This window comes from Procambarus clarkii, chromosome 2 (genome assembly GCF_040958095.1).
Source record: "Procambarus clarkii isolate CNS0578487 chromosome 2, FALCON_Pclarkii_2.0, whole genome shotgun sequence".
NCBI classification, from domain to species: Eukaryota; Metazoa; Arthropoda; class Malacostraca; order Decapoda; family Cambaridae; genus Procambarus; species Procambarus clarkii.
Genome location: NC_091151.1, coordinates 38390247 through 38414700, shown reverse-complemented (window position 1 = coordinate 38414700; position 24454 = coordinate 38390247). Strand labels below are relative to the sequence as shown.

General features: G+C 45.6%; 2 protein-coding genes across 3 annotated transcripts in view; one reads left to right on the top strand and one right to left on the bottom strand.

The window, feature by feature from the left end:
- Positions 1-18579, top strand: part of LOC123771371 (uncharacterized) — a 36086-nt gene extending 17507 nt beyond the window's left edge. For both annotated transcript variants that reach the window (XM_069324521.1, XM_069324527.1), the window contains exons 5-10: positions 5533-5590; positions 7944-8068; positions 10385-10493; positions 15316-15427; positions 15788-15913; positions 17958-18579. In XM_069324521.1, the coding sequence (XP_069180622.1) occupies positions 5533-5590; positions 7944-8068; positions 10385-10493; positions 15316-15427; positions 15788-15913; positions 17958-18096 (669 nt within the window). In that variant the 3' untranslated portion in view covers positions 18097-18579. The remainder of the gene's footprint in view (positions 1-5532; positions 5591-7943; positions 8069-10384; positions 10494-15315; positions 15428-15787; positions 15914-17957) is intronic.
- Positions 18580-20618: 2039 nt separating this feature from the next.
- Positions 20619-24454, bottom strand: part of LOC138364608 (uncharacterized) — a 37078-nt gene continuing 33242 nt past the window's right edge. The window contains exon 4 of the mRNA XM_069324515.1: positions 20619-23983. Coding sequence (XP_069180616.1) covers positions 23733-23983 — 251 coding nt within the window. The 3' untranslated portion in view covers positions 20619-23732. The remainder of the gene's footprint in view (positions 23984-24454) is intronic.

Here is a 24454-nt window from a genome sequence, read left to right as displayed (position 1 = left end):
CCCTCCCCTCTCTCGCTCCCACCCCTCTCTCTCTTCCTCCCCCTCTCTCTCTTCCTCCCCCCCTCTCTCTCCCTCCCCTCTCTCGCTCCCACCCCTCTCTCTCTTCCTCCCCCTCTCTCTCTTCCTCCCCCCCTCTCTCTCCCTCCCCCCCTCTCTCTCTCTGTGTCTGTCTGTCTCTCTCTCTCTCTCTCTCTCTCTCTCTCTCTCTCTCTCTCTCTCTCTCTCTCTCTCTCTCTCACACACACACACACTCATAGGGAAATCATGGAAGGGAGACGAACTCTGACTGCCAAACGCAGGAAATTCACAACTGGAACAAACACAGAGGATGGGATGGAACAGGAAGCCTGGATGAAGGAAGTACTCCAGCAAATGCAGAATGAATTCAGTGAAGGACTGAGGGTAATGAGGGAGACAGTAGCCAACCTGCAAGATGATTTAAGGGCAGCAAAGGAGGAGATAAGATACCTAAAGGAGACTCTTCCACAATACCAGGCACAAACCGTACCCCAGGGAGATGGGAATGCTACTGTGGAGGGGACCACCACAACCCAGATCTCATTTGCTGAAATGCTTAAAAAGAGCCCTGAAGCTAGGTCTGCGGTTAAGGAAGTTGCCATGGAAGTGGCTTCCTCTCAGGAAGCAGCTAGATGTACTAGCCGGCTGATAGAGAGAAATAGAGCAGTAGTAGTAGCAGGCATTGAAGAACAAACAGGGACCAGACCAAAGGAGCGGAGAGACAAGGACAAAAACATGATTAAAGAGATCCTTAAAGAGGTAAGGATGGAGGGAACTGAGCGAAATGTTGAAAAGGTTTTCAGGCTTGGAAAGTACAACAAGGACAGAGACCGAATGATAAAGGTGGTTTTCATGAGCGAAATCGCGAAAGAGGAACTGCTAGCAAGGAAGTGTTGTCTAAAAGGTGTAGAGAAGTTCAAGAAAATATTCCTGCAGAGGGATATGACAAGGGAAGAGAGAATACGGACAGCAGACGCGAGGAAGGAGCGCAGGGAGAGAGAAGGAAATCAGAGTACCACAACCCAGAACCCTACAATCCCAGAGGGAAGTGGAGAACCCTCCTCAAACAGTGCAACAGCCACAGGGATTGGGGCACCACCCCCAAATTCTACCCAACAGACACCCAACCTGCCCCATCCCCTGTCAGCCCCCCACTAAGTACCCACCTAGGGCACCCTCCCCCCACCCACCCCCCTCCCCCCACTCACCCCCTTCTCCCCCTCACCCCTCTCCCCAGGACCTCCCTTCCCCCCCATCCCCCATGCCCTCCCTTCTCCCACATGCCTTCCCGTCTCTCCCACCCCCATGCCCTCCCTTCTCCCCCTCCCCCCTAAGCCCCCCACTCTCCCCCACCCCACCTAAGTCTTCCCCTCTCCCCCACTCCCCTAAACCCTCCCCTCTTCCTCACCCACCTCAGCCCTCCCTTTTCCCCCACGCCCCCCAAGCCCTCCACCCTTTTCTCTCCCCCCAAGCCCCCCCATCTCCCCTATCCCCCACAGCCTCTCCTCCCCCCATGCTTCCCCAACCCTCCCTCTCTTACCCACCCCCTGTACCCTCCCCCTCTTATCCACCCCCTGTACCCTCCCCCTCTTATCCACCCCCTGTACCCTCCCCCTCTTATCCACCCCCTGTACCCTCCCCCTCTTATCCACCCCCTGTACCCTCCCCCTCTCCCCCACCACCCCAAGCCCTCCCTCCTCCACCAATCCCCCCGTGCCAGGTCCCCCCAGCTCCCACTCACCCCAGATCCCAAAGGTCCCCCCCAGAAAAGAAGCAGAAGAGAGTCAGTTTCAGGGTGATGTACTCGAACATAGATGGGATCACAAGCAAGACAAGTGAACTAAGGGAAAGAGCACAAGAAGTTAACCCAGATGTAATTGGACTCACTGAAACAAAACTCTCTGGAATCATAACGAATGCCGTGTTTCCCCAGGAGTATACAGTAATAAGGAAAGAGAGGGAAGGTAGAGGAGGAGGCGGAGTGGCCCTACTCATGAGAAGGGAATGGAGTTTTAAGGAGATGGCCATCCCGGGCTGTGAGGAGTTCAGAGACTACATAGCAGGCACCATAACAATGGGAGGACCAAGAATAGTAGTAGCAGTAATATACAACCCTCCACCAAATGACAGGAGACCCAGTCAAGAGTATGAAAACAACAACAAGGCAGTTAACACTATAATTGAGAGGGCAGCCTCTGCTGCCTGTAGAAATAGATCCCACCTGCTCATCATGGGCGACTTCAATCACGGAAAGATTGACTGGGAGAACAAGGAACCGCATGGAGGCGAGGATACGTGGAGAGCCAAACTATTGGAGGTGGTGACAAGCAACTTTTTAACGCAGCATGTCGGAGAACCCACAAGGATGAGAGGCAATGACGAACCAGCGAGACTCGACCTAGTCTTCACTCTGAACGACTCCGACATAAGAGAAATCGGTTTTGAGGACCCAGTAGGAATGAGCGACCACAGTGTACTGGTGTTTGAGTACTTGATTGAAGAAGGGTTATTGAACTCGAGGAGGGATACCGAAACCAAAAGGTTAGCATACCGAAAGGGAAACTATGAGGGGATAAGAAAATTCCTAACAGATATAGCATGGGAAACAGAGCTCAGGGGAAAGACGGCCCAAGATATGATGGATTACATCACGCAGAAGTGCAAGGACGCAGCAAACAAGTTTGTCCCAGTCCAAAAGGAAAACAGAGAAATGAAGATGAGAAACCCATGGTTTAATCAAAGATGTAGGCTAGCTAAGCAGCAAAGTAAAAGGGCATGGAGAAACTATAGGAATAACAGGACACTGGAGAGCAGAGAAAGATACCAGAATGCCAGGAATGAATATGTCAGGATGAGAAGAGAGGCAGAAAGACAATACGAAAATGACATCGCAAGCAAGGCAAAGACTCAGCCTAAATTGTTGCATAGCCACATTAGGAGAAAAACAACAGTAAAGGAACAGGTTATGAGATTAAGGATAGGGGCGGAAGGATTCACTACAAATGACAAGGAAGTGTGTGAGGAATTGAATAAGAAATTCCAGGAGGTCTTCACCTTAGAACAAGGAGAAATTCCAGAGGTAAGTGAGGGAATAGCTAACCAGGAACCACTGGAAGAGTTTGAGATTACCAGTGGGGAAGTAAGGAAGTGTTTACTAGAGTTGGACGTGACGAAGGCTATAGGCCCAGATGGAATCTCCCCTTGGGTTCTAAAGGAAGGAGCAAGAGAACTGAGCCTACCACTCTCCATAGTGTATAACAAATCACTGGCAACAGGGGAACTGCCAGATATTTGGAAAGCAGCTAACGTAGTCCCGATATACAAGAAAGGGGATAGACAGGAGGCACTGAACTACAGGCCAGTGTCCCTAACCTGCATACCATGCAAGCTGATGGAGAAGATTGTGCGAAAAAAACTAGTGGAGCATCTGGAGCGAAGGAACTTTGTAACACAGCATCAACATGGGTTCAGGGATGGCAGGTCCTGCCTCACAGGGTTACTTGAATTCTACGACCAGGCAACAAAAATAAGGCAAGAAAGAGAAGGGTGGGCAGACTGCATATTTTTGGATTGTCAGAAAGCCTTTGATACAGTGCCACACAAGAGACTAGTGCGAAAGTTGGAGATGCAGGCTGGAGTGAGAGGGAAGGTACTCCGGTGGATAGAGGAGTACCTAAGCACCAGGAGACAACGCGTCTGTGTGAGAGGTGAGGTCTCAGATTGGCGAGACGTTACAAGTGGAGTCCCGCAGGGGTCAGTCCTTGGACCTATACTGTTTCTGGTATATGTAAATGATCTCCCAGAGGGTATAGATTCGTTCCTCTCAATGTTTGCCGATGATGCAAAAATTATGAGGAGGATTGAAACAGAGGATGATAGTAGGAGGCTACAAGATGACCTGGATAGACTGAGTGAATGGTCCAACAAATGGCTGTTGAAGTTCAACCCGAGTAAATGCAAAGTAATGAAACTAGGCAGTGGAAACAGGAGGCCAGGCCCAGGATACAGAATAGGAGATGAAGTACTTTATGAAACAGACAGAGAGAAAGATCTAGGAGTTGATATCACACCAAACCTGTCTCCTGAAGCCCACATAAAGAGAATAACGTCTGCGGCATATGTGAGGCTGGCTAACATCAGAACGGCGTTCAGGAACCTGTGTAAGGACTCATTCAGAATCTTGTACACTACATATGTAAGACCAATCCTGGAGTATGCGGCCCCAGCATGGACCCCGTACCTTGTCAAGCACAAGACGAAGCTGGAAAAAGTCCAAAGGTATGCCACTAGACTAGTCCCAGAACTAAGAGGCATGAGTTACGAGGAAAGGCTGCGGGAAACGCACCTTACGACACTGGAAGACAGAAGAGTAAGGGGTGACATGATTACAACCTACAAAATCCTCAGAGGAATCGACCGGGTAAACAAGGACAAATTATTCAACACTGGTGGGATGCGAACAAGGGGACACAGGTGGAAACTGAGTACCCACACGAGCCACAGGGACGTTAGAAGGAACTTTTTCAGTGTCAGAGTAGTTAACGGATCGAATGCATTAGGCAGTGATGTGGTGGAGGCTGACTCCATACACAGTTTCAAGTGTAGATATGATAGAGTCCAGTAGGCTCAGGAATCTGTACACCAGTTGATTGACAGTTGAGAGGCGGGACCAAAGAGCCAAAGCTCAACCCCCGCAAGCACAAATAGGTGAGTACACACACCCACAGTTGGGGGTCTGGTAACTAAGTGGATAGCGCGTACGACTCGTAATTCTTTGGCCCGGGTTCGATTCCCGGTCTAGGCAATACAAATGGGCAGAGTTCCTTTCACCCTGATGCTCCTGTTACCTAGCAGTAAATAGGTACCTGGGAGTTAGACAGCTGTTACGGAGCTGCTTCCTGGGGTGTGTGTGTGTGAAAAAAATAGTTAGTAACAGTTGATTGACAGTTGAGAGGCGGGCCGAAAGAGCAAAGATCAACCCCCGCAAGCACAACTAGGTGAACACACACACACACACACACACACACACACACACACACACACACACACACACACACACACACACACACACACACACACATTGAAAGGGGATCTAGTGGCTGAGTTGGCAGCTCTCGGTATTCGTAACCCTAGGGACAGGGGATCGATCCCCGGCGAAGGAGGAAACAATTGGGCAGTTTGTTTCACCCTGAAGCACCTGTTCACCTAGAGGTAAATAGGTACCTGGAATTAGACAACTGTTACAGTTTGCTTCCTGGGGGTTGGGGGGGGGGGGTGAAAAAAACATTGAAGGTTGAGAGGCTAGCCGAAAGAGCTCAACCCCTGCAAGCACAACTAGGTAAATATAACTAGGTAAATACATGCGCGCGCGCGCACACACACACACACACACACACACACACACACACACACCACACACCACACACCACACACACACACACACACACACACACACACACACACACACACACACACAGTGCAGCACAATGCTTCACACACCTTGTATCTCTACAGATGGTGAGAGCGGGTAAGCTGAACCTGCCGAAGAAACTGCCAGAGGGGATGAACATGAGTAAGTTGTTAGTGATGACTGTGGTGCAGGATAACTAACCCACGATTGTTGTTAGTGATGATTGTGGTGCAGGATAACTGACCCACGATTGTTGTTAGTGATGATTGTGGTGCACGATAACTAACCCACGATTGTTGTTAGTGATGATTGTGGTGCAGGATACTAACCCACGATTGTTGTTAGTGATGATTGTGGTGCAGGATAACTAACCCACGATTGTTGTTAGTGATGATTGTGGTGCAGGATAACTGACCCACGATTGTTGTTAGTGATGATTGTGGTGCAGGATACTAACCCACGATTGTTGTTAGTGATGATTGTGGTGCAGGATAACTGACCCACGATTGTTGTTAGTGATGATTGTGGTGCAGGATAACTGACCCACGATTGTTGTTAGTGATGATTGTGGTGCAGGATACTAACCCACGATTGTTGTTAGTGATGTTTGTGGTGCAGGATACTAACCCACGATTGTTGTTAGTGATGATTGTGGTGCAGGATAACTGACCCACGATTGTTGTTAGTGATGATTGTGGTGCAGGATACTAACCCACGATTGTTGTTAGTGATGATTGTGGTGCAGGATAACTAACCCACGATTGTTGTTAGTGATGATTGTGGTGCAGGATAACTGACCCACGATTGTTGTTAGTGATGATTGTGGTGCACGATAACTAACCCACGATTGTTGTTAGTGATGATTGTGGTGCAGGATACTAACCCACGATTGTTGTTAGTGATGATTGTGGTGCAGGATAACTAACCCACGATTGTTGTTAGTGATGATTGTGGTGCAGGATAACTGACCCACGATTGTTGTTAGTGATGATTGTGGTGCAGGATACTAACCCACGATTGTTGTTAGTGATGATTGTGGTGCAGGATAACTGACCCACGATTGTTGTTAGTGATGATTGTGGTGCAGGATAACTGACCCACGATTGTTGTTAGTGATGATTGTGGTGCAGGATACTAACCCACGATTGTTGTTAGTGATGTTTGTGGTGCAGGATACTAACCCACGATTGTTGTTAGTGATGATTGTGGTGCAGGATAACTGACCCACGATTGTTGTTAGTGATGATTGTGGTGCAGGATACTAACCCACGATTGTTGTTAGTGATGTTTGTGGTGCAGGATACTAACCCACGATTGTTGTTAGTGATGATTGTGGTGCAGGATAACTGACCCACGATTGTTGTTAGTGATGTTTGTGGTGCAGGATACTAACCCACGATTGTTGTTAGTGATGATTGTGGTGCAGGATAACTGACCCACGATTGTTGTTAGTGATGTTTGTGGTGCAGGATACTAACCCACGATTGTTGTTAGTGATGATTGTGGTGCAGGATAACTGACCCACGATTGTTGTTAGTGATGTTTGTGGTGCAGGATACTAACCCACGATTGTTGTTAGTGATGATTGTGGTGCAGGATAACTGACCCACGATTGTTGTTAGTGATGTTTGTGGTGCAGGATACTAACCCACGATTGTTGTTAGTGACTGGTGTTTGTGGCGCAGGATACTAACCCACGATTGTTGTTAGTGACTGATGTTTGTGGCGCAGGATACTAACCGTTCCTTTATTCGTTTACCACCATAACACAACCTTCCTGTCCCCAGCAACATGGGGCCCTCCCCCATGACCACCATAACACAACCTTCCTGCCCCCAGCAACATGGGGCCCTCCACCATGACCACCATAACACAACCTTCCTGCCCCCAGCAACATGGGGCCCTCCACCATGACCACCATAACACAACCTTCCTGCCCCCAGCAACATGGGGCCCTCCCCCATGACCACCATAACACAACCTTCCTGCCCCCAGCAACATGGGGCCCTCCCCCATGACCACCATAACAGAACCTTCCTGCCCCCAGCAACATGGGGCCCTCCCCCATGACCACCATAACAGAACCTTCCTGCCCCCAGCAACATGGGGCCCTCCCCCATGACCACCATAACAGAACCTTCCTGCCCCCAGCAACATGGGGCCCTCCCCCATGACCACCATAACACAACCTTCCTGCCCCCAGCAACATGGGGCCCTCCACCATGACCACCATAACACAACCTTCCTGCCCCCAGCAACATGGGGCCCTCCCCCATGACCACCATAACACAACCTTCCTGCCCCCAGCAACATGGGGCCCTCCACCATGACCACCATAACAGAACCTTCCTGCCCCCAGCAACATGGGGCCCTCCACCATGACCACCATAACAGAACCTTCCTGCCCCCAGCAACATGGGGCCCTCCCCCATGACCACCATAACAGAACCTTCCTGCCCCCAGCAACATGGGGCCCTCCCCCATGACCACCATAACAGAACCTTCCTGCCCCCAGCCAGTGGGATTGTGGCCGTGCTGACGACGGCCGTCAACACCTCGCTGAAGAACCAGAAGCGGGACTGTCCGATGTTGTACACCCGGGTCGGCCAGCTCTGCCTCGCTCTCTTTTCCCCGGCCAAGGTCGGTCAAAGTTCACTTATCGTTGGTGTTTAGGGCTGGAGATGACCCCTCTCACCCTTTTTATTTATAATTAATAACTTAAGCAATATATTTAACCTAATGGAGTTTACATAACTATTTTGCTTCGCTGTATTAAAATATCATTTGAAATCATTATAAATTAGAGCATAAACTATCTAATAAGTTCGCATAGCAGAGCAAGCAAAAACAAATCCTAAAGGGTTTTTCCAATTATACCGGACAAAGATTAGGGAAAGGATAGGTCCATTAAAAACTGAGACAGGTCAAATAACAGATAGTGATGAAAAGATGAGTAGTATTTTTAATAAATATCTTGTATCTGTATTTACTAAAGAGGAACTTAACAATATGCCTTCAGCCGAACAAGTCTATGTGGGTGGGGACGAGGACAGGTTGACTGCTTTAGCAGTTACCAGGGAGGATGTTCTCAAACAAATAGTAAAACTCAAACCAAACAAATCCCCAGGGCCGGATGAAGTGTTTGCCAGGGTGCTTAAAGAATGCAAAGAGGAGCTTTGCGACCCACTCTCTACCATATTTAATAAATCAATAGAGTCAGGCAGAGTGCCAGAGTTATGGAAAGTTGCTAATGTGATACCAGTTTTTAAGAAAGGAGATAGATCACTTGCGTCTAACTATCGACCAATTAACCAAACGTCTATTGTGGGAAAGTTACTCGAATCTATAATTGCAAACAAAATTCGTCTTCATCTTGAAAAACATAAATTAATAATTGAGTCGCAACATGGTTTTATAAATGGCCGTTCATGTTTAACAAATTTGTTATCTTTTTATTCTAGCATAGTTGAGGCAGTTGATAGTGGTAAGGATTGTGATGTTGTGTACCTTGACTTTAGCAAAGCTTTTGATACAGTGCCACATGAAAGATTGATTAAAAAGATTGAGGCTCATGGAATTGGGGGTGCTATATTAAGCTGGATTAGGGCATGGCTATACCTAAGGAAACAGAGAGTTAGTATAAATGGAGTCAAGTCAGAGTGGGAAAATGTTGTAAGTGGAGTGCCTCAAGGCTCTGTCCAGGGACCTCTGTTGTTTATAATATATATAAATGATTTAGATTCAGGTTTGAGTAGCAACATTTGCAAATTTGCCGATACGAAAATCGGTAGGGAAATTAAAAAATTCGGAAGAAGACTCACTATCACTTCAAGTTGATCTTGATAGGGTTTTGAAATGGTCAAAGGATTGGCAGATGCAGTTTAATGCTGATAAATGTAAAGTTCTGAGACTAGGTAATGATGATAGAGTTACAAGATACGAGCTAGATGGTGTTGAGATTGCGAAGTCGGATTGCGAAAGGGATCTGGGAGTTATGATTAATAAGAATTTAAAACAAAAAGATCAATGCATGAATGTTCGTAATAAGGCAAATCGGACACTCGGATTTATTATTCGCAGCATTAGTAACAAGACACCTGGTGTGGTTCTTAAGCTATATCTTGCTCTGGTTAGGCCCCATTTAGATTATGCAGTTCAGTTTTGGTCGCCGTATTATAGAATGGATATAAATTCACTTGAACGTGTCCAGCGTAGGATGACTAAGTTAATTCCCCAAATTAAAAATCTTTCATATGAAGAAAGATTAACAAAGCTTAAATTGCATTCACTGGAAAGGCAAAGAGTTAGGGGTGACATGATAGAGGTTTACAAGTGGATGAATGGACATAACAAAGGAGATATTAATAGGGTATTAAAAGTATCAACACAAGACAGAACACGTAACAATGGGTATAAATTGGATAAGTTTAGATTTAGGAAAGACTTGGGTAAATACTGGTTCGGTAACAGGGTTGTTGATTTGTGGAACCAATTACCGCGTAACGTGGTGGAGGTGGTGTCCCTCGATTGTTTCAAGCATGGGTTGGACATGTATATGAGTGGGATTTGGTGGTTATAAATAGGAGCTGCCTCGAATGGGCCAATATGCCTTCTGCAGTTGCATTTTTTCTTATGTTCTAATGATATTCACAATTGTGTGAAGATTCAGAACACATGCATTGTCCACTTCCCTCCCCCGCAAGTGTCCCCTGTCATTACTGTCCATAACCCCCTCCCTCCCAACCACCGGCGCAGATGTCCAGTTCAGTAATTTCCACTCCCCCACTACCCTCGCCGATGTATAGGCTAGTAATGTCCTCTTCCACAGCACCACAACAGGTATGGATATCGTTAGTGTCCACTCCCCTATCACCACGACAGGTGTCCAGGTTACTAGTGTCCACTCCCTCACCACCACGACAGGTGTCCATGTCAATGGTGTCCTCTCCATCACAGGTGCCGTGGCCAGAAGCGAGACAGTTCTGCCGGTCCATCTATGGGGACTTGGTGAAGTTTGACAGCGTTTCAGATTTCGGACATCTTGTGCTGTACATGAGGAACTCTAGTGAGTGTTGTGTGTCTAGTTACGTCTTGTCATTACAAAATTATTCTTATCTAGTTCACAGCTCTTTAAAATTCTTCTGTAGATTCACGGTCAAATTCAATGTTTAAAAACATGTCATGTATGTAGAATAGGGAATGATAATTTAAAAAATTGTTTTTTTCAAAAATTTACTGAATATGAGAAGTATTAAGTAAATGGTATTTAATTGTACAAAGCAAACTTATTATTTGATAAAAGGGTGGTGTTTCAAGAGCTCTTAAATTACCTCGTAAGTATTGTCATAAGAATCAAGATGTTCAACCCCCCCGCCCATGATGGTGCAGGTAGTTAGGCACTACTCCTTCATCCCTTCCTCTTCTCCCATCTCCTTGTTCCCATATCCCTTCCCAGTCTTCCCAGTGAAGCCTGCCATATACTGAAGGTATGTTGACGACATTTTTACACAGGTACCTGATGTCAGATGTCTGCAGGAGCTGAAGGAGGCATTTGAGCGGAATTCTGTGTTGCGTTTCACTTACGAGATGGAGAAGGATGGGAATCTGCCCTTTCTAGATGTAACAGTCATGGAAAGGAGCGGAGTTTTCCACACTGCAGTCTACACTAAGGAAACAAACATAGGAATGTGCCTCAATGCCAACAGTGACTGCCCAGACAGGTACAAGAGGAGTGTTGTCAACGCTTACGTCGACCGTGTTCTCAGCCACAGCTCAGGATGGAAAGAAGTTGATGAAGAACTCTGTAGGGTAAGGCAGGTCCTAGTCAACAACGGCTTCTCCAATGGTTTCGTTGAAGACATCATAAGAAGGAAGGTGAAACGCCATGCAACCTCTGAAGAGACAACTAACACAACACCTGTACCCCCTATTAGACTATTTTACAGGAACTTCTTTTCCACAGCTCATAAAACGGAGGAAAGGGTCCTGAAAGATATTGTTAATAGAAACGTTATCCCTACAGACAAAAATCAGAGGATACAACTGACGATTTACTATAAAACCAGAAAAACGGCCAGCCTACTCATGAGAAACTCTCCAGACACAAAGCAGAACGCTTTAAAAAGAGACCAATGTCTTCTATGCCTTCAAATGCCCACTTGGGGACTGTAAGCCTCAAAGAATTCAGTATATAGGCAAGACAACATCATCTCTTTCCAGGCGATTAACGATGCATAAGCAACAGGGCTCCATTAAGGAACATATAATCTCTTCCCACAACCAGACCATCACCAGAGAAGTCTTAACAAAAAACACGGAAATCATCGATAGATACAGCAATAGCAGGCGGCTTGATATCTGCGAGGCACTACACATTAAGAAGTCAACACCAGCAATCAACAGCCAATTAATGCACAACTATATTCTACCCACCTCAAGACTCCGCTCCAATATAGAAGCATCAAGAAATATGGACCAATAGGCCCTTTGCATTTACTTCCATTCTTCCCTTTAACTTACCCAATATTATACCCATTGTTTAGTGTTCTGTTTTGTGTTGAAAGTTTGTTTTCACCTCATCCATAACTGTTGTAACATATCACCTCACCCAAATGCAGGTATAAAATGAAGCTGTTTAAACTATGTTTTTTTTTTTTTGCACTAAAACAGAAGCGATAAATAAGCAGGGAAAAAGAAGTCCTCTCCTCCATTTTAAACTTAGACCCAAATATCACAGGAAAAAGGTTATCATGTATAACCAAACTCAATTACGGGCTCACCATAGCCCGTGCTACATGGACACTTCGTCCTGAGTAGCTAAATCTTTAACAACAACAACAAACTCGTTTTTCGAATACGTTCAGGCGTCACACAGGACGGGAGAGACATCTCCCGCCAACACATCACAAGGCGCAGTGTGGTCACAATGCGACCCAAACGTCTTAAGGTCAGAGCTACTCCACTTGACGGTCATGCTATCGGAAGAAGCAATACTTTAAAGGTCCTGAAGGACGTAACTGGCCTCAAACCCGCTGACATTAGTCAGGAAGGTGAAGATATCGTGCTCTACTTTTCATGTGAAGAGGAGCTAGAAAAACTCCTCGCTAACGATGCCTTTCTTCGCAAAGAGCACTACCTACATCCTCACTTCCCATGTCAGTTCCTGGCCGGAAGAACTGTTTTTACCAGCAGGACCAGCCGGTGGATCGCTGAGCGACCTCAACATCATATCATAAACAATATCGGGGACGAAAATCCAAACCTGTCGGTATTCAACCTAGAGTTCTGCAACACCGACAAAACATCAATGAAGATTACGTTCACCACCATAACTGCGGCCACCCAGGCTGCCACACAAGGATTCTACTGCTTCGGCCTAAAAATACCACCCCACCAAATAAAAAAGGAACGATACCATGAGATCCAGCAGTGCTTTAAGTGCTACGAGCTCTCCCACCCTACCAACAAGTGTCAGCACCCTGTCCAGAGGTGCAGCCTGTGCGCACTGGACCATCACTACTCCATATGCAAGGCAACAACCCATCACTGCTTGCTCTGTGATGGTAATCACCCCGCAATTTCCTACCACTGCCCCCGCAGACAGGAAATCATCAAGGCCCAGGTTGAAGCCAAAAGAAACAACTCGTCTACCTCCTCGACCAGAGCCCCAAGCGTTCAACCCACCACCTTGGCTCTCACCAGTCGACCAGAAGACTTTCCGGTCCTACCAACATGTGGTTCCTCCGAGCAGGCGACACAGCCTTCTCATTGTGGACCCAAGGTCCCCAAGGTCCCACAGGCTCCTTCACAGCCCCCTGCATCACGTGCAGGCATTATCCCTGGTCTTCTCAAACTAGCGGAAAGGCTTGCAGGACCAGACAACCAGCGCTTTGTCAGTGAACTAAACGCATTATACATAGACAATGACCTGGCCCCCATCATAGCCACGAGCGTAAATCTCACTGCCTCCTCTACCACTCCGGAGACTACCACCAGGACGACCATGCGGTCAACTTCAACACCGACTCCAGAACCACCCATGACCCGGGCGACACAAGCAAAGGTAATTCCTTCTCCAGCTCCCAACACTCCTACCATCACTATCTCAGCAGCCGCGCTAGCAGACGTGCTGTCTACAAACGATAACAGCACCACCAGTGGTGAAATAGCTACAACCACCAATCAACGACACCTAAACCTACCTAAGGCTGCGAGGCGAAAGACAAAAACGCCCACTACGGAGGTTACGGACTCCTCAGACGAGGAAATCATAGTAGGAGCTCCGCCGCCGCATCACAAATACGACACATACACGGTTGAAGACTTCCTTATGGAGACCACGTCACCAAACTCTAACGACAGCACTGCTCAGCCAAAGTCGCAGGCAAAGAAAAAATGGAAAACCTAAAAACACTAACCCCACTATAACTGGCTGGTATAGCCAGCCCTCCAGGCTGAAAACCATCATGAAGACCCCCATCCATCGCCACATCTCTAGTATCAGCCACTGATACAGATAATGGCTCCAAAGAGCCTCCACTTACGGGCTCACCATAGCCCGTGCTACTGGAACTTATCGTTCTGAGTAGCGAATCTTAAACAACAACAACAACAACAAACTCTGTTTAGTGTTTGCAGGTTATAGTTGTGGTTATTTGTAATTATCGATTCAAGTAACTTTCCCACAATAGACGTTAGGCTAATTGGTCAATAGTTTGACGCAAGTGATCTATCTCCTTTCTTAAAAATTGGTATCACGTTAGCAACTTTCCGTAACTCTGGCACTCTGCCTGACTCTATTGATTTATTAAATATGGTAGACAGTGGCTCGGAAAGCTCCTCTTTGCATTCTTTAAGCACCCTGGCAAACACTTCATTCGGCCCTGGGGATTTGTTTAGTTTGAGTTTACCTATTTGTTTAATTACATCCTCCCTGGTAACTGCTAAACTAGCCAACCTGTCCTCGTCCCCACCCACATAGACTTGTTCGGCTGAAGGCATATTGTTAAGTTCCTCTTTAGTAAATACAGATACAAGATATTTATTAAAAATACTACTCATCTCTTCATCACTATTTGTTATTTGACCTGTCTCAGTTTTTAATGGACCTATCCTTTCCCTAATCTTTGTCCGGTATAACTGGAAAACCCTTTAGGATTTGTCTATGCTTCCTCTGCTATGCGAACTTCATAGTTTCTTTTTGCTTTACTTATCTCTTGTTTAGCATTTCTAACCAGTTGTACGAATTCCTGTTCTAAACTGACTTCCCCATTCTTAATCCTTGTGTACCACGCTCTCTTTTTACCTATAAGGTTCTTCAGATCCTTTGTTATCCACTTTGGATCATTAGTATTCGATCTATTCAATTTATATGGTATACTACGTTCCTGGGCTTTGGTTAGAATATTTTTAAATAGGTTATATATTGAGTCCACATCGAAAACCCTTTTTACGTCACCTATCGCTGGATTCACGTCTAGCTCCAAGACTGGCCCACACCCCATACCCAGGACTTTCCAATCTATCTGATCCAATAAATTTCTTAGGTTATTGAAATTAGCTTTTCGAAAATCAGGCACTTTAACATAATTACTCCTACAGATCTATTCCATTCAATGCTAAATCTGATTTCTTTATGATCACTGTTCCCCAGCTCACTCCCTATTTCAATGTCCTTAGTATGTATTATATACTAAGGATATATATATATATATATATATATATATATATATATATATATATATATATATATATATATATATATATATATATATATATACATAGTACGGAGCACAATACCGTTCATTGTGCTGAGTGACGATCACAAAGATCACTGCACATTTATGACAGTGATACACGATAAGTATTGTTGGTATATGGTGTTGCAGGGCTGACGACTGATTACTGGGTCGGTGGCCGGTTCGACTTGGATACCAACGCTTGGTCGTGGACCGTGGACGAATCTGTCATGCCTTTAGGGACTCCCTACTGGGCGGTGAGGTTAGTGCCCCTAAGGTCTCCCTACTGATCTGTGAAGTTAGTGCCCATAAGGTCTCTCTACAGCGCTGTGAGATTAGCACTTGTACCGTATTCCAGTACCTGGCTTGAGAGAGTTTGTCGTGTGTCAATACCTGTTTGAAGAGTGTCGTGTGCCTGTACCTGGTTGCTGAGTTTGTCGTGTGCCAGTGCCTGCTTGGCGAGTTTGTTGTGTGCCAGTACCTGTTTGGAGAGTGTTTGTCGTGTGCCAGTACCTGTTTTGAGAGTGTCGTGCGCCACTATATGTTATGTGAGTGTTTATCGAGTGTCATTACCTGTTTGGAGAGGGATTAACCGTGGTATATACTTGTGTTACTGTTGCAGGCACAGCAGCTCGTGTGTGCCGCGCCCCCCGCCCCACACTGACCCCTTCAGCAGTCCCTCCGCTGCCCTACCAGACGCCCCCTGCTTCACCTACACCCAGGCGCCCGCCAAGCGTCAGGAGGGATGGTAATGATACTCAATTTTTTAAGTTCAATTATGAAGAAGACATTAGGCATGGGAAGCTTGTGTACCCACTTGGTTTACTGTCTATAACAATGACTCCCATGCAGGGGTTCTGCGGAACAATGGGGTTTATAGATAAATTTTTAACATGACGTGCTTATAAAACGATGAAGCATTTATAAAATGTTGCTTGGCTAGATATTCGCCAAGCATTATTATGGAAGTGGTGGTTAAATATTTACTTTAAATTAGGAAATTAGAATTAATGTTATTCTTTTGAATTGAATTATTGTCAACTTTCTTATAAAACAATAAAAATAAAATGTACTTTTTAGTTAAAAAAAAATAGATTTACATAAAATCTTAACAAATATGTTCACAATATTTGTAACCAGTTATAACGATGTAGAGCAAACATATTTGTAATTTGTTATTAACATTAATTAGTAAATAGAAATAGGCAATAAATATCCATGAAATATTTTATTCAAAAGTGTGAGTTCATTTTTATTTATTAGATTTGCTGCTTTACGCACCTATTTTGGAATTTCTGTTGATGGACCTAATGTGTGCTCAACCTGGTCTCTCAACCTGGACGACGTATAAATCCTCAACGTCAAAATAAGATGTACTGTAAACTATAGCGGCTCGCTATATTGACGGGCTGTTATTTTCACCATTCGTGGGTCCTGGGTTGGGTTAGGTTCTGGCAATTTAGTACATCAGTTTAGTGACCTTGTGACAACTCGAGACTGGTCAGCCAGGTAGAACTAGGTGGTCTTCCAAGTAGGGCGGGCTGATGACTAGACGTACCTGGTCCTCTGTGATGACCAGACGTACCTGGTCCTCTGTGATGACCAGACGTACCTGGTCCTCTGTGATGACTAGACGTACCTGGTCCTCTGTGATGACCAGACGTACCTGGTCCTCTGTGATGACCAGACGTACCTGGTCCTCTGTGTTGGCCAGACGTACCTGGTCCTCTGTGTTGGCCAGACGTACCTGGTCCTCTGTGTTGGCCAGACGTACCTAGTCCTCTGTGTTGACCAGACGTACCTGGTCCTCTGTGTTGGCCAGACGTACCTGGTCCTCTGTGTTGGCCAGACGTACCTAGTCCTCTGTGATGACCAGACGTACCTGGTCCTCTGTGTTGGCCAGACGTACCTGGTCCTCTGTGTTGGCCAGACGTACCTGGTCCTCTGTGATGGCCAGACGTACCTGGTCCTCTGTGATGACTAGACGTACCTGGTCCTCTGTGATGACTAGACGTACCTGGTCCTCTGTGATGACTAGACGTACCTGGTCCTCTGTGATGACTAGACGTACCTGGTCCTCTGTGATGACCAGACGTACCTGGTCCTCTGTGATGACCAGACGTACCTGGTCCTCTGTGTTGGCCAGACGTACCTGGTCCTCTGTGTTGGCCAGACGTACCTGGTCCTCTGTGTTGGCCAGACGTACCTAGTCCTCTGTGTTGACCAGACGTACCTGGTCCTCTGTGTTGGCCAGACGTACCTGGTCCTCTGTGTTGGCCAGACGTACCTAGTCCTCTGTGATGACCAGACGTACCTGGTCCTCTGTGTTGGCCAGACGTACCTGGTCCTCTGTGTTGGCCAGACGTACCTGGTCCTCTGTGATGGCCAGACGTACCTGGTCCTCTGTGATGACTAGACGTACCTGGTCCTCTGTGATGACTAGACGTACCTGGTCCTCTGTGATGACTAGACGTACCTGGTCCTCTGTGATGACTAGACGTACCTGGTCCTATATGGACTCGGGTCCATGTATACCCCCCACCCCCCCCCCCCCCACCCCACCTCCCACTGACAATCCCCATTAACTCATATATTCTTCATGGGATTTCTGAAATATTTCAAGCTGCCTTGCATGGACCTGTAATCACTCCTGCAGTTTCCGGTTTTATTGTGTTCTTTGATGCATTTTTCCATGTTCAGAGTTTCTTGGATGGAATTTATTCTCTAGTTGATATGATCCAATTATTTGGGTGAGATGAAAAGGTTGACGGTGTTCCTTGGGATGTCCTCAGGTGCTCCGCCTTGACCTACGAACACTACTACTACATGACCGACCAGAGTTGCCAGGAGGAACGCAGCCCACTCTGCATGCTGGAGGCCGACGACGATGATGATGACCAACTTGATGAGGAACCTGAAGGGAAAGTCTGAGGAGGGGGAAGTCTGAGGAGGGGGAAGTCTGAGGAGGGGGAAGTCTGAGGAGGGGGAAGTCTGAGGAGGGGGAAGTATGAGGAGGGGTAAGTATGAGGAGAGGATGACTGAGGAAGGGAAATCCTGAGGGTAAACCTCTAGGGGTTTATATATATATATATATATATATATATATATATATATATATATATATATATATATATATATATATATATATATATATATATATTACCACTGTGTTAGATTATGTATAAATGTGTATTACTTTATGCATCCATTTATTAGTATATATTACAATAGATAACTAAGTAGAGGTAATTAGTATGCATTTTAATGTTTAGCTATGTATTAGTGTGTGAATTAAGTATTATAATGTACTTAATATAGTGACATTAGGCCAGTAGTAATTCATTCCTTACTTGTAATCATTCGACTGCTTATGTGGGAAATCATATCCACTATATAAAAATCGTATCAGAATCACTTCAGATTCATTAAATCCTACATCTGGATCCTACATGACAATACCACTATGATCACATACATCATAGGGCCCATGGTGCCTACGTAACTTTGTGCATGATTTCTGAAGGATCTAGAAGCTTCAAGAAGAATACAGTATCTTAATTAAAAACTATTGGAACAATCAATCGATTTCTGCTAAGGATTATATCAAATCCTTAATAAGAATCAATAGTACTCTCAAGTACTATCAATAATCTATGAATCTTATATCTAATTATATTATAATCACATCTTATCTTAATAATATGTCTAGACAGTAAAAATAATCAATCAATATTCATTGAAGGCTTCCTCGCTCACAGAGCGAACTCGGACTTCAAGCGCCCACGACAGGATCACCCGGGGAGAGAACATATGTTTACAGAGTAAACATGTGATGGTACCTTGTGAACATTTTCAGTAGAGGACACCATATTAACTTATCATTATCACCAGTGATTACTCTTTAGAACTGAGGGAGTACCTGGACTATGTCTATAGGGAAAAATTCCTAGTACTTCATCTAAGTGTGTAGAGTGGAGCACACCAAGTGATGCCGCCTCCACCTCCACAATCAACTTAATCTAATCCTACTGCAAACACAATTAAGGGCATAATAAATTAGCAAAGCTACCTGAATAATAAACAAAGCTGTGACATAAAATATAGTGCCTAAACCTGAGATTACACACAATCACAAAAGCGTGATGTATAAAATAAACAAATCCACAAGGGCCGTGACGGACGAACCTACGTCCGAGAGCATCCCAGACGCTGCCTTAATCGACTGAGTTACAACACGGTATAAGAATTGCAACCAGAAATTCTACTGAATTTACTTGGATCCTGCAGCCTCTCCGAGACACAAACCAGGATTTTACACAACTCCCCCCTTGCACTCGAGCTGTCAACAGGCCGATCTACCTCTTCGCCCTTACTTCATTACACGCTATTGTGTAATGATACTGATACATCACGCTATTGTGTAATGATACTAATACATCACGCTATTGTGTAATGATACTGATACATCACGCTATTGTGTAATGATACTGATACATCACGCTATTGTGTAATGATACTGATACATCACGCTATTGTGTAATGATACTGATACATCACGCTATTGTGTAATGATACTGATACATCACGCTATTGTGTAATGATACTGATACATCACGCTATTGTGTAATGATACTGATACATCACGCTATTGTGATTTCTATGAGTAATGAAGTAAGGGCGAATCTTGGGTGATCTTGAGGTTACGGACCTCCGGCCGTAACCTCAATTCTCTCCTTCGTTTCCTGGTCGCCAGCTGGGTGATCCTCTCTGCGTCCCACCAATACCTTTATTTCAAGTGTATCACCGTGTTGCCAGCCATAGTGTCTCTTTTCCATATAATGCCAGTGCTAGTGTGGTGCAAATTAATATCATTTATTCACAATGTTCAATGAGATGGAGGAGTCACATAAAAGTACTAATAAAATAATAAAGTTTACTTAAGAGCAAACTAATATGTATGTATGTGTGTGTATATATATATATATATATATATATATATATATATATATATATATATATATATATATATATATATATGCAGAATAACCACATATGAAAAATAGAAAATGCTTAACGCGTTTTCGGCTAATTCGCCTTCATCAGAGCAAAGTAGAATCATATCCTCATTCTACTTTGCTCTGATGAAGGCGAATTAGCCGAAAACGCGTTAAGCATTTTCTATTTTTCATATGTGGTTATTCTGCATACTTGGATCAGTGTTTTTGTGATCATTGTTGCATATATATATATATATAATATGCTAGCAGTCTTTCTTGTAGACATATATTATTGAACATGACAAAGGATGAGATGAATGATTCTTGCAGGAGTCTTGTGCTATATAGTCTTCCTTACTCGGCGCCTTCCTTTGATAATTACTTGCACGAATCTTCTCTATTTTTCTTATTTTTTTCTTCACTTCAGGAGGACGTTAACAAATTAACTCAACAAGGTCAATTTTACAGATTTATTATAGCCTGACGCTAAGACATGCGTTTTGTTGACCCTTGTTAACATTATCAAAAGCAGAGTACACGTGGTTAAAACTTAAGAGCAGCCGAATATACGACCAGGATTGAGGTGAAGCACCTCACTGTGGGCCAATAGTGAGGTACCAGACTACACTTCAGAACCTAAAACTGGAGCATACTTACCTCCAGTTCACGGGAGACATCTCCCGTCACGCAGGGTGCAGTCGCACCTCCACAGATCTCCAGTATCAGCTAATGATACTAGTAATGGCTCAAAAGGGCCACCACTTACGGGCTATTTATGCCCGTGCCACCTTTTGGGTGGCTTAATCTTCATTAATCAATCAGTGGTTGAGAGAGAGGATACACAGCCCCGCTCCTGTGCCAGGTAAGTCCACTACGGGCTCACCATAGCCCGTGCTACTTGCAACTTTTGGTCTGAGTAGCTGAATCTAAAACAACCACCACCTCCAGTTTCAGTGATGGCTGGGACAGTGTGTTAGATGGTCCGTCATGTTCTAGAAGATGACAGTGTAAAACGTCCACTACGGGCTCACTATAACCCGTGTTATTTTTGTTCCGAGTAGCTGAATCTAAGGCAACAAGCAGAGTGTAACCAGTTTTTTTTTAACTTTTACCCCGAGGGGCGAGTTTATTGGGCAGCGCCACTTAACTTGTGAGTGAACACACCGCCATAGCAGCATGTACAACACTCCCCAATTGGAAGAAAACCCCGCTGGGTTGTTCATCCTGTAACCTGGTGTTTGATGGTTGTTAATAGTTCATTGAGTGTTTGCTGATATGTAAACCCACCCAACTGCAGAACAATACAACTAGTCAGCAGGGAAAACATGTGTGTGACCTTACATGATGCCTGATAGTTACTCATAATTACTCTCACATTAGCTTAGGTTACTTTGCGGTTACCTTACGATGATTCCGAGGGTCGACGTCCCCGCAGCTCGGTCCGTGACCAGCTCTCCTGGTTGCCGGTCTGGTCAATCAGACCAAACACGGCTGCTCGCAGCCTGATGTATGATTCACAGCCTGCATGGTTGCAAATATATTTTATAGCTAAAATCAACTCAATGACACATCTATATTATTAGGACCGTTTAATTTTTTTTAATCTGTAATCCCTAGAGCACAAGAGGGAGATATACATAATAATTGACACATGGAAAATACAGCGGGACTGGGTTCAAATATGCACACGGACATAACAGAGTATAAGACCAGAAGGCATGGCAGGATGTGCAAAATAGCCCCATTAATTAAAGGGCAAAGGTGCAATTGGTACGCTGAGAGCGAACTCTATCAACTTGTAAACTCCAAGACTTTTCAACACACACCCTCTGAACTTAACAAGCATAACTGGCCAACTTCACACAGTGTTCAAAAGAGAACTTGATGAAACACATTGGGTTCGATTAGGTTAGGTTAATTTATTTTGGTTTATATTAGGTTAGGTTTCAGTTAGGGTTGATTATCCAGGTATCTCACACTTGGTTGTGGTGATAACCGTGGGACATAGGAGTGTAATGTAAGCCACACACACACAACACAAGGCTGCCACACTCTCACAACACAAGGCTGCCACACTCTCACAACACAAGGCTGCCACACACTCACAACACAAGGCTGCCACACACACACAACACAAGGCTGCCACACTCTCACAACACAAGGCTGCCACACTCTCACAACACAAGGCTGCCACACTCTCACAACACAAGGCTGCCACACTCTCACAACACAAGGCTGCCACACTCTCACAACACAAGGCTGCCACACTCTCACAACACAAGGCTGCCACACTCTCACAACACAAGGCTGCCACACTCTCACAACACAAGGCTGCCACACACTCACAGCACAAGGCTGCCACACTCTCACAACACAAGGCTGCCACACTCTCACAACACAAGGCTGCCACACACACACAGCACAAGGCTGCCACACTCTCACAACACAAGGCTGCCACACACACACAACACAAGGCTGCCACACACACACAGCACAAGGCTGCCACACTCTCACAGCACAAGGCTGCCACACTCTCTCAGCACAAGGCTGCCACACTCTCACAACACAAGGCTGCCACACACACACAGCACAAGGCTGCCACACTCTCTCAGCACAAGGCTGCCACACACACACAACACAAGGCTGCCACACACACACAGCACAAGGCTGCCACACTCTCACAACACAAGGCTGCCACACACACACAGCACAAGGCTGCCACACACTCACAACACAAGGCTGCCACACACACACAACACAAGGCTGCCACACACACACAGCACAAGGCTGCCACACTCTCACAGCACAAGGCTGCCACACTCTCTCAGCACAAGGCTGCCACACTCTCACAACACAAGGCTGCCACACTCTCACAACACAAGGCTGCCACACACTCACAACACAAGGCTGCCACACACACACAACACAAGGCTGCCACACACTCACAACACAAGGCTGCCACACTCTCACAGCACAAGGCTGCCACACACACACAACACAAGGCTGCCACACACACACAACACAAGGCTGCCACACTCTCACAACACAAGGCTGCCACACACACACAACACAAGGCTGCCACACTCTCACAGCACAAGGCTGCCACACTCTCACAGCACAAGGCTGCCACACTCTCACAACACAAGGCTGCCACACTCTCACAACACAAGGCTGCCACACTCTCACAACACAAGGCTGCCACACTCTCACAACACAAGGCTGCCACACTCTCACAACACAAGGCTGCCACACTCTCACAACACAAGGCTGCCACACTCTCACAACACAAGGCTGCCACACTCTCACAACACAAGGCTGCCACACTCTCACAACACAAGGCTGCCACACTCTCACAACACAAGGCTGCCACACTCTCACAACACAAGGCTGCCACACTCTCACAACACAAGGCTGCCACACTCTCACAACACAAGGCTGCCACACTCTCACAACACAAGGCTGCCACACTCTCACAACACAAGGCTGCCACACTCTCACAACACAAGGCTGCCACACTCTCACAACACAAGGCTGCCACACACTCTCACAGCACAAGGCTGCCACACACTCTCACAGCACAAGGTTGAGCAGGTTATCCTGGCAGATGAAAAAATAGAAGTAAACGGAGGATGTCCCAGTGAAGGTGTAGTGAGAACCGTTGTGCGTCAAGTAGAAGTATGAGGACAACGACGGGGAGGTCTTGTCCACGAGGCTTGTGGGGTCCAGGTCCGTCTGGTTGTAAGGTATGGCCGCTCCTCCCGCGTCCCAAGTGGGCTGGCCGCCTGGCTTACGAGACAGGTTCACCCAGTATCGAGTGTTTTCTGAAAATATAAGAACATTTAATCTCTCTCTCTTCCTCTCACTCTGTCCCCCGCCCCCTCTCGTCCCTCCCCTCTCCCCCCCCCCCCCTTTCTCTCTTACTTGTGTCTAAGGCATATACCGGTTAGTTGAGGATGAAGAGCAGTATATGGTCCGAAGATTATCAGGAACACGGGTAACCGGGATAGGTAATCAGAGGTAAATAAACTTTTTAACGATAATTCTGGAAAAAAATAAACATTTACCTTCGTATCTTTTTTCACGTCTATTTTATGAAGTAAATATAAAATTGCATTTGAGATTCTGCAACATTTCTTTGTGCTTGACACATGTTCCTGGAGCCCGACGGAACGTCTCCAAGAGACTAGTAGAAGTTCAGATGATTCATACATGATATTTACATTGATATAACAATAATACATGACTAATAAATACATACAATTATCCAATAGCTAAAACTCACGTTTGCAACA